The following is a 12,375-nucleotide window of genomic DNA, read 5'->3' on the forward strand; positions in this document are numbered from 1 at the left end:
CAATCGAGAATCTGTGGCAAGATCTGAAAACTGCTGTTCACAAACGCTGTCCATCTAATCTGACTGAGCTGGAGCTGTTTTGCAAAGAAGAACGGGCAAGGATTTCAGTCTCTAGATATGCAAAGCTGGTAGAGACATACCCTAAAAGACTAGCAGCTGTAATTGCAGCAAAAGGTGGTTCTACAAAGTATTGACTCAGGGGGGCTGAGTAATTAGGCACACCCCACTTTGCAAGGTTTTTATTTATTTTTTATTTTTTTTAATGTTTGGAATCATGTATGATTTTCGTTCCACTTCTCACGTGTACACCACTTTGTATTGGTCTTTCACGTGGAATTCCAATAAAGTTTATTCAAGTTTGTGGCAGTAATATGACAAAATGTGGAAAACTTCAAGGGGGCCGAATACTTTTGCAAACCACTGTAATTACAGAAAATGTTACAGAAAATCTAACAGAAAATTGTATGGTGTGTACTAGGCATTAGACCCAATACAACTCTATGGGCCATCGATCTGCTGCCAACAGCAGATCGACCTAGATCTTCCATCCTATCAGATAGATCAAATCGATTGAAAATCGTTCAAAATCGGCCTCAAATCGATCGAATTGGGAATTTGATAGAATCAATTTCTGATTTGGGGGTATAAACCCCTAATTTTGCCGTGGGATAGCGGCGGTTTAGCAGGGCTTCTAGTTCTTAACATGGCTACAAGTTAAAAAAGTGAATTTAGACTCGCTTCAGAGTCCCTTTAAAGCTAGCACATTTTTTGTAGAATGCTACCCAATTAATCCTTAATGTATGAAAAAATAAATTTGTTATTGAAATGTATATTTCATATCGTTAATTGGAGCATACAGTTTTATGCTATATACATTTTTCTCATCTATACCAATGTTCTGTTTAATGTCCTGTTACTGTATCATATGTTAATAGGAAATGACGAACATTTTTTAAAGTGTATAATAAAGATCAGATTAAAAAAAATTTAGGGGAATTGGCATACTCACAGTTTGAGCAGTGACATCCACAACAAAAGAGTTCAGATCATGCTGAGTGCGTGGAAGTTCATTCAAGAAACTAACAACGTTGAGACGTTTGTGTTTCAGAAGTTTAAAACGGAGAGCTAAGAAAGAGGATGCCAAAGATGAAAATTAGCAATGTTATGATGTAGAGATTTTTAAATACAGTGAAATTCATAAAATTACAAACCCTGGCAGATTTTGTAAAAGGAATAAGGAGAAATCATTATTTTTATTCAGATTCAAATTAAACTATGAGACATCTCAAAATAACACAATCTTAAAAGAAACAATTAACCACCCTGGCGTTCTATTAGAATGGTCAGGGCGGCGGCGCAGCACATTTCTTTTTTTTTTTTTTTTTTAATCCTGTAGCTAGCCTAGTGCTAGCTACATGATAGCCGCTGTGCAGCGGCATCCCCCCACCCCTTCCGATCGCCTCCAGCGATCAGAGCAAACAGGAAATCCAGTACAGAACGGGATTTCCTGTTTGGCTTCCCCATCGCCATGGCGACGATCGGGATAAGGTCATCGTTGTCATGGTGTAGGAGGGAGTCCTGGTCCACCCCTCAGTGCTGCCTGGCCAGCCTGCGCACGGGATCTCGGGGGAGGGGGCGGGGGGCAGCGGGTAGCGCAACGCCCAGCTGGTTTAAGAGAATACTGGGATGGTCCCTGTTAAAAAAGTTTGCATATGCTTAGTTCTCAAGTGTATTATCTCCTTGTGCATCAAAGTCAGTTTAATTATTTTGTTGTGTGGAAGCATAGAGGAAGTGACACGTGATATGATGTGATAAACATAGGTACATATAGCACTTATCCTACAAAGAAATTGACTGAAGGCTGTTTTCAGAAGAGTGTTAAAGCGAATCTGAGATGAAAAACTAACTACAAGTAACTTGTCTATATATCTTATCTAAAGTTTAGATAGTTTACACAGCAAATCTAGCTGCAAACAGCTTTAATAGAATATGATTCTTTCTTCCTGTGATACAATGACAGCAGCCATGTTTGTAAACATCACACAGAGGCAGGCTTATCTGTATCTTGAGCAAAAAAACCTAATCCCCCTCCCTCCTCTGCCTTTGAAATATCTGGCTAGTAATACCTCCCCCTCCTCCTGCCCAGACTGAGCTCCCATGAGCCCTTGCTACTGTCTGAAAGTACCTGGCTCTCTGAAAACCTGTGGGCGTGGCTGGTTTAGTTTATAGGGACTTATTGGGACGTATTAAAACAAAAACAAAAAAGTATTTGGCTAGAGGAATGCAGTATAAACAATAGGAAAGGAACACAATTATGCAATGTGTAGAAGTTTATCTCGGATCCACTTTAAACTAGAGTTATCTATGCAAATGAGCTTGTCGAATTTAATCTACTAACCTGAAAAGTATAGAATGCAAAAGGATATTATCTGGCTGAGAAAAGGCTGCTGGTAAGGTACTGAAAAATTCAGAAGTTATAACTTCTGTTTGTTTTGCAGCTCAGCAAAGCAGATTTAGAATGCAATCACATGCAGCCTTTAAAATAAAAATATGAGAGTTTTAATTACCATTAACCGGTCCAGCACCGCGTATCTACGTCCCTTTGGATTTTCCTTCTGTACCAGGGACGTAGATACACGTATCGCACTGTTCTTGGTGACGCACTGATCGGGGAATGGGAACTTGTGCTCCCATTCACCGATCAGAGTGCCCGTAGTGAATGATCATCCGTCATCAATAAGATGCCAAAGGTCATTCACAAACGGAAAGTAAAATACTACAGTTTGACACTACTTCCTATGTACTGTTCAGTACACAGAATAGTATGGGGAAATCTAATGGCCAAAAAATAACATTACACATACATCTGCTAAAAGTCCAAGTGCACAAAACGCCAACATCTCTCGAGTACCAGGGAGTCGACCAGCCAGCAAGTTGTGTGAGTACAAGGCAATAGATCAAATGGGTCTCCACCCGGATTCAGCAATTTTAGCTTATTAGTGGTATCATAGCAAATAAACTGCACAACTTTCGGAATGCAGGCATTTCTCACGTGGCATTTGAAAAAGGCCTGCGTTCCAAAATATTGTGCAGTTTATTGGCTATGACACCACTAATAAATTAAGCTAAAATTGCTGAATCCAGGTGGAGACCTAGTCAATTTTTTCTAGTGACTGCCAAGAGCCCAGAATCTCACTGACTTTTTTTTATACACTTATAACTGTAATTAGAAGTAAAGCCAAGTTGCAAGTATGTATAATAACCCTTAATACCCAGTTAATTGGTGTGTGCCACTATGTGTGTATGCTAAAACTTAAAGGGGAACTTCAGCCTAAACATACTGTCATTCAGTTACATTAGTTATGTTAATTAGAATAGATAGGTAATAGTGTTTTACCCACCCGGTTTTAAAAGAACAGGCAAATGTTTGTGAATCATGGGGGCTGCCATCCTTGTCATGGGGGCAGCCATCTTTTTGGTTGAAAGGAGGTGACGAGGAGCAGGAGACACAGTTCCAACTGTCCTGTGTCCTGATAACCCCTCCCAGCTGCACATGCTAGGCTTCAAATGTCAATTTTCAGTGCTGCTGAGTCGATTTTTAGTCCGGAGGTGCACTTTAAAGGACTACTGTAGATGGGTAGGGGAAGAAAAAAAAAAGTTGACCTTACCTGGGGCTTCTAATGGTCCCCTGCAGACATCCTGTGCCCGCGCAGCCACTCACCAATGCTCCGGTCCCCGCCTCCGGTTCACTTCTGGAATTGCCAACTTTAAATTCTGAAAACCACTGTGCCTGTGCGATCGTGTCCTCTCTCCCGCTGACGTCACCAGGAGTGTACTGCGCAGGCGCAGACCGTACTGGGCCCGCGCAATACACTCCTGGTAACATCAGTGGGAGGGAGGTAACGCAGGCGCAGTGGTTTTCCGACTTTAAAGTCGCAAATTCCGAAAGTGAACTAGAGGTGGAGACCGGAGCCTGTGCTGGTACAGGACCTCTGCGGGGGACCATTAGAAGCCCCAGGTAAGTTCACTCTTTTCCCCCTACAGTACTCCTTTAAGCGATTGTAAACTATTGATCAAGATCATTTGGGTGTTTCCACTTTTTATTTTGCAAATTCTATGAAGGTATGTAAAATTATGAGACCTGTATATTATTTTCACATTCATTAACGGCTCTTTCACATGGACAGTTAATAGCTTTGCGTTTAATGCTTTGTTATTGCAGTCTACAGCAGGCTAGAGTTACCTTGCATTTGTCACTGGGGTTTCCTAGCGTTTCTTTAAATGCTTTTAAGGTGTTGGCATACTATCAAAGATTTTAGACATGTCATGCTGTGGTTTTTAAATGCCTGCTAACATAACACTCAAGTACCACCGCCACTTGCTGCCTGTCTGCATGCTAACATTGCACTCAATAGAGAAATTCCTGACAGCAGTGACTACAGGAGGTGAAAAAACATCAACTCAACAGCATTTTAATGTTCGTGGGAAAGACACCTAAAAGAGTGCAAATGTGTTCCATGTTTTAACTGAAGCTATGCTTACCAGGATCCTTCACTCTCTTTAAATTCCTGCTGCTGCTGAAGTATTCTCCCAGGCTGCTCCTGTGTTAAAACAAGCATCACTTTAGAGGTGACAGTAAAAATGGGAAAGGAAAAACTGGATTTTGGAATTCAGTGCAACATACCTGGTTGGGTTTGGCCCAGATGCAACAGGAATGCTGAGGGAACATCTAGCCTCATCATGATAAACATTAAGCAGACCTTGGCGGTCCTCACTGTCGTAGATGGCATAATATCTGTAGAAATTAACAAAACCATAAAATCACAGATACAGAATCAAAACCACAGACACTAGTGGTAACAAGGTGTAGGTTTATCAAAAACAGTGCAATGAGACTAGGAACTAATCTGGTGCAAAATGGGTGCAGAAGCTGAGCTCAAGATGACCAATCACAATGCTCGATTTAGACACCTGCTCTAGTTTTCCTTGCTTTTTTTTTTTTTATAGATATACTGCCCTCAGGCCTCACCGACAGTACATGCTGTGTATTTTTCCTCAGTAACCACTTTACCACTGAGGGGTTTTTCCTCTTCTGTACCAGAGAAATTTTTACCTTTCAGTGCTCCTTCCATTCATTCGCCTATAAAGGCTCAGCTCAACAAAAGTATTTTAAATGCATTTTGTTGTTGAAACAAACCAAAACAGTTGTTTGCTATTATTCAAACAACTGATAAGACGCAGCTCAAGTCAATCCAACTGTTGGATTGACTTGAGCTGCGTCTTACCAGTTGTTTGAACAATAGCAAACAACTTTTTTGTTTTTGGTTTGTTTATTTTTTGTTTTTTTCCCAACAACAAAATTTGTTTGATAATTTTGCATTCAAAAAGTCTTCTGTTGAGCGTGTGTATGAGCCAAGCGGATCAGTCTTATCAACTGAATGATCGTTTGTACACACGTCTGATTTGACGTCCTAACGACCAGTCTGAACTTTTTACTAATCACATTGAAATTATCTATATCTTGTTTTTTCACCACCAATTAGGCTTTCTTTGGGTGGTACATTTTGTTAAGAATTATTGTAATGGGAAAATTAAGAAAAACGTTTTCGGTCTTTATATTTTTAAAATACATGCTACCGTAATTAAAACCCACATTTTATTTGCCCATCTGTCCCGGTTTTCAAAACGTTTAAAATGTTTCCTTAGTACAATGTGAGGTACCAATATTTTATTTGGAAATAAAGGTGCATTTTCTTCAATTTCGTGTCCATCACTAATTACAAGTCCATAATTTTATAAATTACAATATACCCTTTTGCCATACATATTTTAAAAAAGTTTAGTCCCTAAGGTAACTATATGTATTTTTTATATGCATATAATTTATTTAGGTAACTATGGGAGAGGGTGGGAGGTAAGAGGTTAATTTTAAATGTATATATGGGTCTTTTTATGGGCAGCATGATGGCGTAGTGGGTAGCACTCTTGCCTTGCAGCGCTGGGTCATCAGTTCGAATCACAGCCAGGTCAACATCTGCAAGGAGTTTGTATGTTCTCCCAGAGTCTGCATGGGTTTTCTTCCGGGCACTCTGGTTTCCTCCCACATCCCAAAAAACATACAGATAAAGTTAATTGTCTTCCCCCTAAATTGGCCCTAGACTGTGATACATGCACTACACAATACATACATAGACATATGACTGTGGTAGGGCCTGCTGCGCATTATGTCGACGCTATATAAATACTTAAATAAAATGTAGGTGTCATTTTACTATTTGGCCACAAAATGTCCTTGTGCATTATTTCCTATTAGCATTCTATAAGTACACTACAGTGTTCTCCCTAGGATCAAATAGGTGGGCGGGCCGCCCGGGTGAGATAAGACCCCCGTGTCACACGCTGGGCTCTCTCCTCTGTGTACAAGATCTCGTGCTTTCCAGCAGGCTCGTACAGTTATTGGCTCAGCTCGGCGGTAGGCGGGACCATCTGACTGCAGAGTGTTCTTCAGGAACGAGGCAGATTACAAGCAGTCAGTCACAGAGAAGGGACGCTGGTGCCTGTGTGGCTATAAAGGCAGGGCAAACTATGGCCATTTAGCTTTGTAATTCGGTGCCTCTTTTCCTCCTCACAGTTGCATCACTAGGTCAGTTGTCTCTCTCTCCCTCCCCTCTGAATGTGTATCCGTACTAACTTGCCAGTCTCTGTGAAATACGGCACTTCTGTTTAGAAGACTGTAGAGAGGAGTGGGGAGTGCAGGTAATCACTCACCTCCTCCCCCGGCTGTCACAAGACGCACAGAGCAGGCTGCATAGAGAGGGTTGTTTTGCCTGCCTGGAGAACGGATCTCACTGACAACGGAGCAGCACTGAAGGGGGGGGGGGGGGGGGGGGGGGGGGACCCTGATCTGAACAGATACAGGCTAAACGCATGTAGCTGGCAGCCCAGCTGTGACCTCAGTCAGTATGGTTAGTTTGCACACAAAAAAAAAAAAAAATCTGTCCTGATGTTTATTCTCCCCTCCCCGAACCCTTTTTTAACCCTAAGGATACACTAATTGTGAAATCACAAGGGCCAGCATGTCCTTTCAGACCATGCTGCACTTTGCATTTTCACACACAAAAAAAACAGTACTTATCTATGTGTGAATTTGCAGCTTCTCAGAGTAATCTGTAGAACATGGACATGCGACACAACTGATCGAATAAATGCTTTCAGCTGGAAACAATTGATGGGGTCTACAAACAACAAGGAAAACTTTACCAATCAGATGATTGGTAGAGGAATCAACCCCAAAACCATTGACTGAATAATCATGTTCGATCAGTACCATTAACGATGCCCAATACATATAGCTGTATAGCTCTGGACATGTGTTAACTATATGATGTCTGTTTCACCTGCACTGTCAGATGGATTTACTGTAGCTGCAAATAAAACAAAAAGCACTGTTCACTTTAAAGTGTACCAGAGCTGAAAATAGTAAAAAGATCTATACATACCTGGGGCTTTCTCCCCCAAATCTTTTTACTATTTTCAGCTGAGTCCTTTTAATGCTGGGTACACACGATGCATTTCCGCGACGAATGCGCCGCTCGATTCGATTATTTCTGAGCATTTCCGAGCGCATTTTGATAATTTTTAGGTCGAATACCATGTAAAGTATGGCAAATCGACCTAACGATCCATCGAAACGCGAATCGGACATGTCGGAAATAATTGAAGCAAATCGAGCGGCGCATCGAACACGGAAACGCATCGTGTGTACCCAGCATAAGACAGATGGTGTATTTCTTAAAGCACACCTGAAATGAGAGCCATATGGAGGCTCAGTGTTCTCCCCAGGCTCTTTTGGCCAGATGCTCCACCTATCTAATTTTGGTGTGCATCCGGCTGACATCAGCTTGTTTCCTCCTCCTATGCTGTAAGCAGAGTTGCGTCAGCCCTGCATTCCCCTGGTTGTGCTCCACCCGGCTACTTTTTCATGCCACACGGCTAGAAAACATTTCTGGGGAGAACACTGCACTAACAGGAAGCAATGTGTGGATGTGTTACTTTGGAAGTTACAAATGATCGCAGCATCCCATTGATGTCAGTGATCATTCACACGGGGACTTAGATGAATTTATTCATCTCCCCTCTAACGGGTAGAAAGAGTACGGTGGCGGGTGTATGGGAGAGTGTGGCTGCCATGCGCAACCATTGACAATTATCTACACGGCTAGGTAGGAACTGAAATTCTGCCCGACGTAGATATACTGTAGTAAACCACGAAAGTGGTTAAACTACAAATGGGTTAATGTTAGTCTTGGACTGAACTTATTGGCAAGAACTATTTTTGCTTATGTAGGTATCCTAAAACAAACAACAAAAAACACTACTTACAATTTTCTTCTCAACTGCAAAGGATGATCTAACTTGCAGGGGCAACCAATGATTTAGTAACCTGTACTCTGGAGTTGTAGATGCCACACTAGTAGATGCCGCAATATAAACACTGGCATCTAGGTTTTTTTTGCTATAATCTTTATTCAGGAGTTTTTTACCCTCAGGTCAAAATTCATTTACGAACCCCAGTTGCCGATAATAACAAGTGAAAAACTGTTGCAAAAATAAAGCAGCTGCTCAGAGCGACAAATCAGACTCCCTGTGTCGGGTATCTGCTCCTTTTTTGCAACAATTTTTCTAGCCTCAAATGATTTCTTCACAAAAGCACAGAAAAATCCCTAGTGGACCTGTATGTGCCAGTAGTTCCATTCTCAAAATCTGCTTGATACATTTATTTTTATTGCAAGGGCAATGAAATGCCAGTCCATTATCTAAAGCAGCTGAAGCAGGCCGGACAGCAATCTGAAATATAATTTGAATTAATAAAAGCTTGGTGGGGCTTTGCAAACAAATCTGATAGCAGCTGCTAAAAAGTTCAAAAGGTCATCATTGCTTTGCGTGGGAGTTGGGGTGTGCAGGGGGACGGTACAGCAGCCCTTGTATTTGGTTGAAATCAATTTCTCTCACTTGCCATTGTATAATGCACATACACAGTACACTGTACTAGCACCTTGTCTGTGGTGTCTGCAGGTCTCAAACCTTCTACAGAGATAGTGCTCTTAGGCCTGTTTCAGACCGGCAGCTGAGAGGTGGTGAATTCACCTCCTGTCAGCTGCAATCCACCCCCGGCGCTGGTTAGTGCTTGGCACTGGCGCTAGACAGACGGCCTCCCACATTGAGTCAGATCTGAGTGTAGCTACAGCTGTGCTCATTCTCGACATCTCTAGTTGCACTGTTGGAAAGCAGATGGGATGCTGAACTGCTTGGCAAGCATGCAGTTCAGACTTCTGTCTGAAAGAGGCCTTACAATTGCTGCTGGGATTGCTTAAAATACAGAAAAAAAGAGAGGGCTGAGACTATATACTACTACCTATAATTTGAGCCATTGGTTTAAAAAGTTTGTGACTCAGTGTACAATTACAAGTTATAGATTTCAGGTAACCACGCAGAGCAAGTATATGTGCCAAATCTCTTGATTGCCGATTATGTGGAGGCTCGAGTTTAGCTAGATTTGCACCTGAATCAAAAAAAAAAAAAAAAAAAGTTTCCTTGTTCTAAACTGCCAACGCTGATTTTTTTTCTCATTTTCAAGTTCTGCTTAAGAAGTATGCACACATTAACCAACCAGTTAAGCGGCTTATACTAAATATCTACATAATATGTGCATATTTAATTAGCAGAATAGTAACATGTCAGATTCTGAAGTTAATAACTTAAATATAGGTAACTGCTATTCAGGAGCAAATCCACCAAAATGCCAACTTGAAAGTACCAACTCAAACTTCGGTTTCCCTGTTGCTGTTTACCCACACAGCATGAATTCCCTCCTCCAATCAGATAGATTTCCATCTCTGTGTGAACACAATGAATGAGAGGAGGCACACCCCAATGTCTGTTGCAGCAAACACCTTGAACCTTTAAAATATGAGTTATTCCAGCTTTAATTATAATGACTTTACGATATTACTTTTTTCCACTTTTTATTTTTTTGCTATTTTTATGATCACTTTAATATATCGTATTTTTTGGACTATAAGACACTTTCTTCCCTAAAACTGGAGGCGGGGGGGGGGAGGAGTCGGTACATCTTATAGTGTGAATATACAGTTGCGGACTGCACAGCCAAGCACTTACCAATCCAGCCGTCGGCACGCTCCTCTCCTCCGTCTGCAGCCACTTTTAAAAATCCTGTAGCTCTACCCCCTCACGCAGAGATCAGCGACCTGAGAGCTGGCGGCAGTACGAGTGGGAGATCCAGTATGAGAAGAAGCGATGCAGCCATCCACCAGCTGGCATAACACATGCTGCAGATCAGCCTGCAGCCCCTCCTCTGCCTCCCTCCATCTGAAGCCACTTTTAAAAATCCATGCAGCCCTACCTGCTCTCGGCTCCTCCTTACTTTGCGGCTAATGGTGTCTGGTCACAGCATGACCTCATCCGCGCACGTGTTCTTTCATATCACGCGGCGACAGGACACCATTAACCAGGAAGTAAGGAGGAGTTGGCAGCGGGTTGAGCTGCATTATTTTTAAAAGTGGCTGCAGATGAAAGGAGACAGAGGAGAGCAGCGCACCGGCTGCAGCGGTATGACTGCGGGTGGGTAGATGGCTGCCTCGGCTCCTTCTAATACCGGTGCCCCAACGATGCTCATACCAGCATTTTGATTGTCATCCTGTCTCCCACTCAAAACATCACCAGCTCTCAGGTCGCTGATCTCTGCAGGGCAAACAGCTCCTAGGCGCATTATACAATATTTTATTCTTACAGAGATACTACACTAACATAGTTACTATGGTTAAAAAAAGACATACGTCCATTGAGTTCAACCAGAAAATTTAGTACTAAACTAGCCTGCACCCTCACATATCCCTGTTGATCCAGAGTAAGGTGAAAAACCCTTACAAGGCATAGTTCAATTAGCCTAAAGAGGGGGGAAAAAATGCCTTCCCGACTCGAGATGGCTATCAGATAAAATCCGTGGATCAACACCAACGGGCATTACCTAGTAATTATAGCCATGGATGTCTTTCAATGCAAGGAAAGCATCTAAGCCCCCTTTAAATGCAGGTATAGAATTTGCCATAACTACATTCTGTGGCAATACATTCCACATTTTGATCACTTACTGTAAAGAACTCTTTCCTAAATAAATGTCTAAAATGTTTTTCCTCCACGTGCAGATTATGTCCCCTAGTCCTTTGTAAAAGCCTACAGACAAATAGCTCATCCGCCATGCTTTTATATTGCCCTTTGACGTATTTATACATGTTAATTAGATCTCCTCTAAGGCGCCTTTTCTCCAGACTAAATAAACCCAGTTTATCTAACCTTTCTTGGTAAGAGAGACCTTCCATCCCTCATATCAATTTTGTTGCTCGTCTCTGTACCTGCTCTAAAACAGCAATATCTTTTCTGTAATGTGGTGCCCAGAACTGAATTCCATTTTCCAGATGTGGCCTTACTAGAGAGTTGAACAGAGGCAATATTATGCTAGCATCTCGAGTTTTTATTTCCCTTTTAATGCATCCCAAATTTTTATTTGCTTTAGCTACAGAGGCTTGGCACTGAATACGATTAACTTGTTGTCGATAAGTACTTCTAAGTCCTTCTCCAAGTTTAATTTTCCCATCTGTATCCTGTTTATTTTGTATGGTGTTAGACCATTGGTACGACCAAAATGCATGACTTTACATTTTTCAACATTGAATTTCATCTGCCATGTATGTGCCCATATAGCCATCCTATCCAGATTATGTTGCAATATGTCACTAGCCTCCCGAGAGATGATGATTCTGCATAATTTTGTATCATCTGCAAAAATAGCAACATTGCTTTCTACTGCATCTACTAGGTCATTAATACATAAATTGAAGCGCACTGGACCCAGTACTGAGCCCTGTGGGACCACACTGCTATCAGTCACCCATTTTGAATATGACCCATTGACCACAACTTTGTTTTCTGTCCATTAGCCAGTTCCCTATCCATGCACACAGACTGTTTCCCAGTCCTTGCATCCTCAACTTTTGCACCAGACTTTTGTGGGGAACAGTGTCGAAGGCCTTTGCAAAGTCCAAGTAGATCACATCTACAGCATTCCCAATATCCACATTAGCATTTACTACCTCATAAAAGCTGAGCATGTTGGTCAAACAGGACATGTCCTTAGTAAACTCATGCTGATAAATAAGATTATTTTCTGCTATGAAGTCTTGTATAGTATCTCAAATTACCCCCTCAAATAGTTTGCACACAAATAACGTTAAAGCTTACAGGTCGATTTCCTGGATCTGATTTTTTTGCCGCCCTTAAAGGGAACCTAAACTGAGA

The 12,375-nt window shown here is 41.7% G+C and overlaps 1 protein-coding gene across 2 annotated transcripts in view; it reads right to left on the reverse strand.

Annotated features, from left to right (window-relative positions):
• NXF1 (nuclear RNA export factor 1) overlaps positions 1 to 12,375 on the reverse strand; it is a 159,282-nt gene that overhangs the window by 32,287 nt on the left and 114,620 nt on the right. For both annotated transcript variants that reach the window (XM_068260673.1, XM_068260674.1), the window contains exons 14-16: positions 4,685 to 4,795; positions 4,543 to 4,601; positions 1,010 to 1,125 (exon numbers count right to left, since the gene is read on the reverse strand). In XM_068260673.1, the coding sequence (XP_068116774.1) occupies positions 1,010 to 1,125; positions 4,543 to 4,601; positions 4,685 to 4,795 (286 nt within the window). The remainder of the gene's footprint in view (positions 1 to 1,009; positions 1,126 to 4,542; positions 4,602 to 4,684; positions 4,796 to 12,375) is intronic.

The sequence above is a fragment of the Hyperolius riggenbachi genome, chromosome 11, assembly GCF_040937935.1.
Source record: "Hyperolius riggenbachi isolate aHypRig1 chromosome 11, aHypRig1.pri, whole genome shotgun sequence".
NCBI lineage: Eukaryota > Metazoa > Chordata > Amphibia > Anura > Hyperoliidae > Hyperolius > Hyperolius riggenbachi.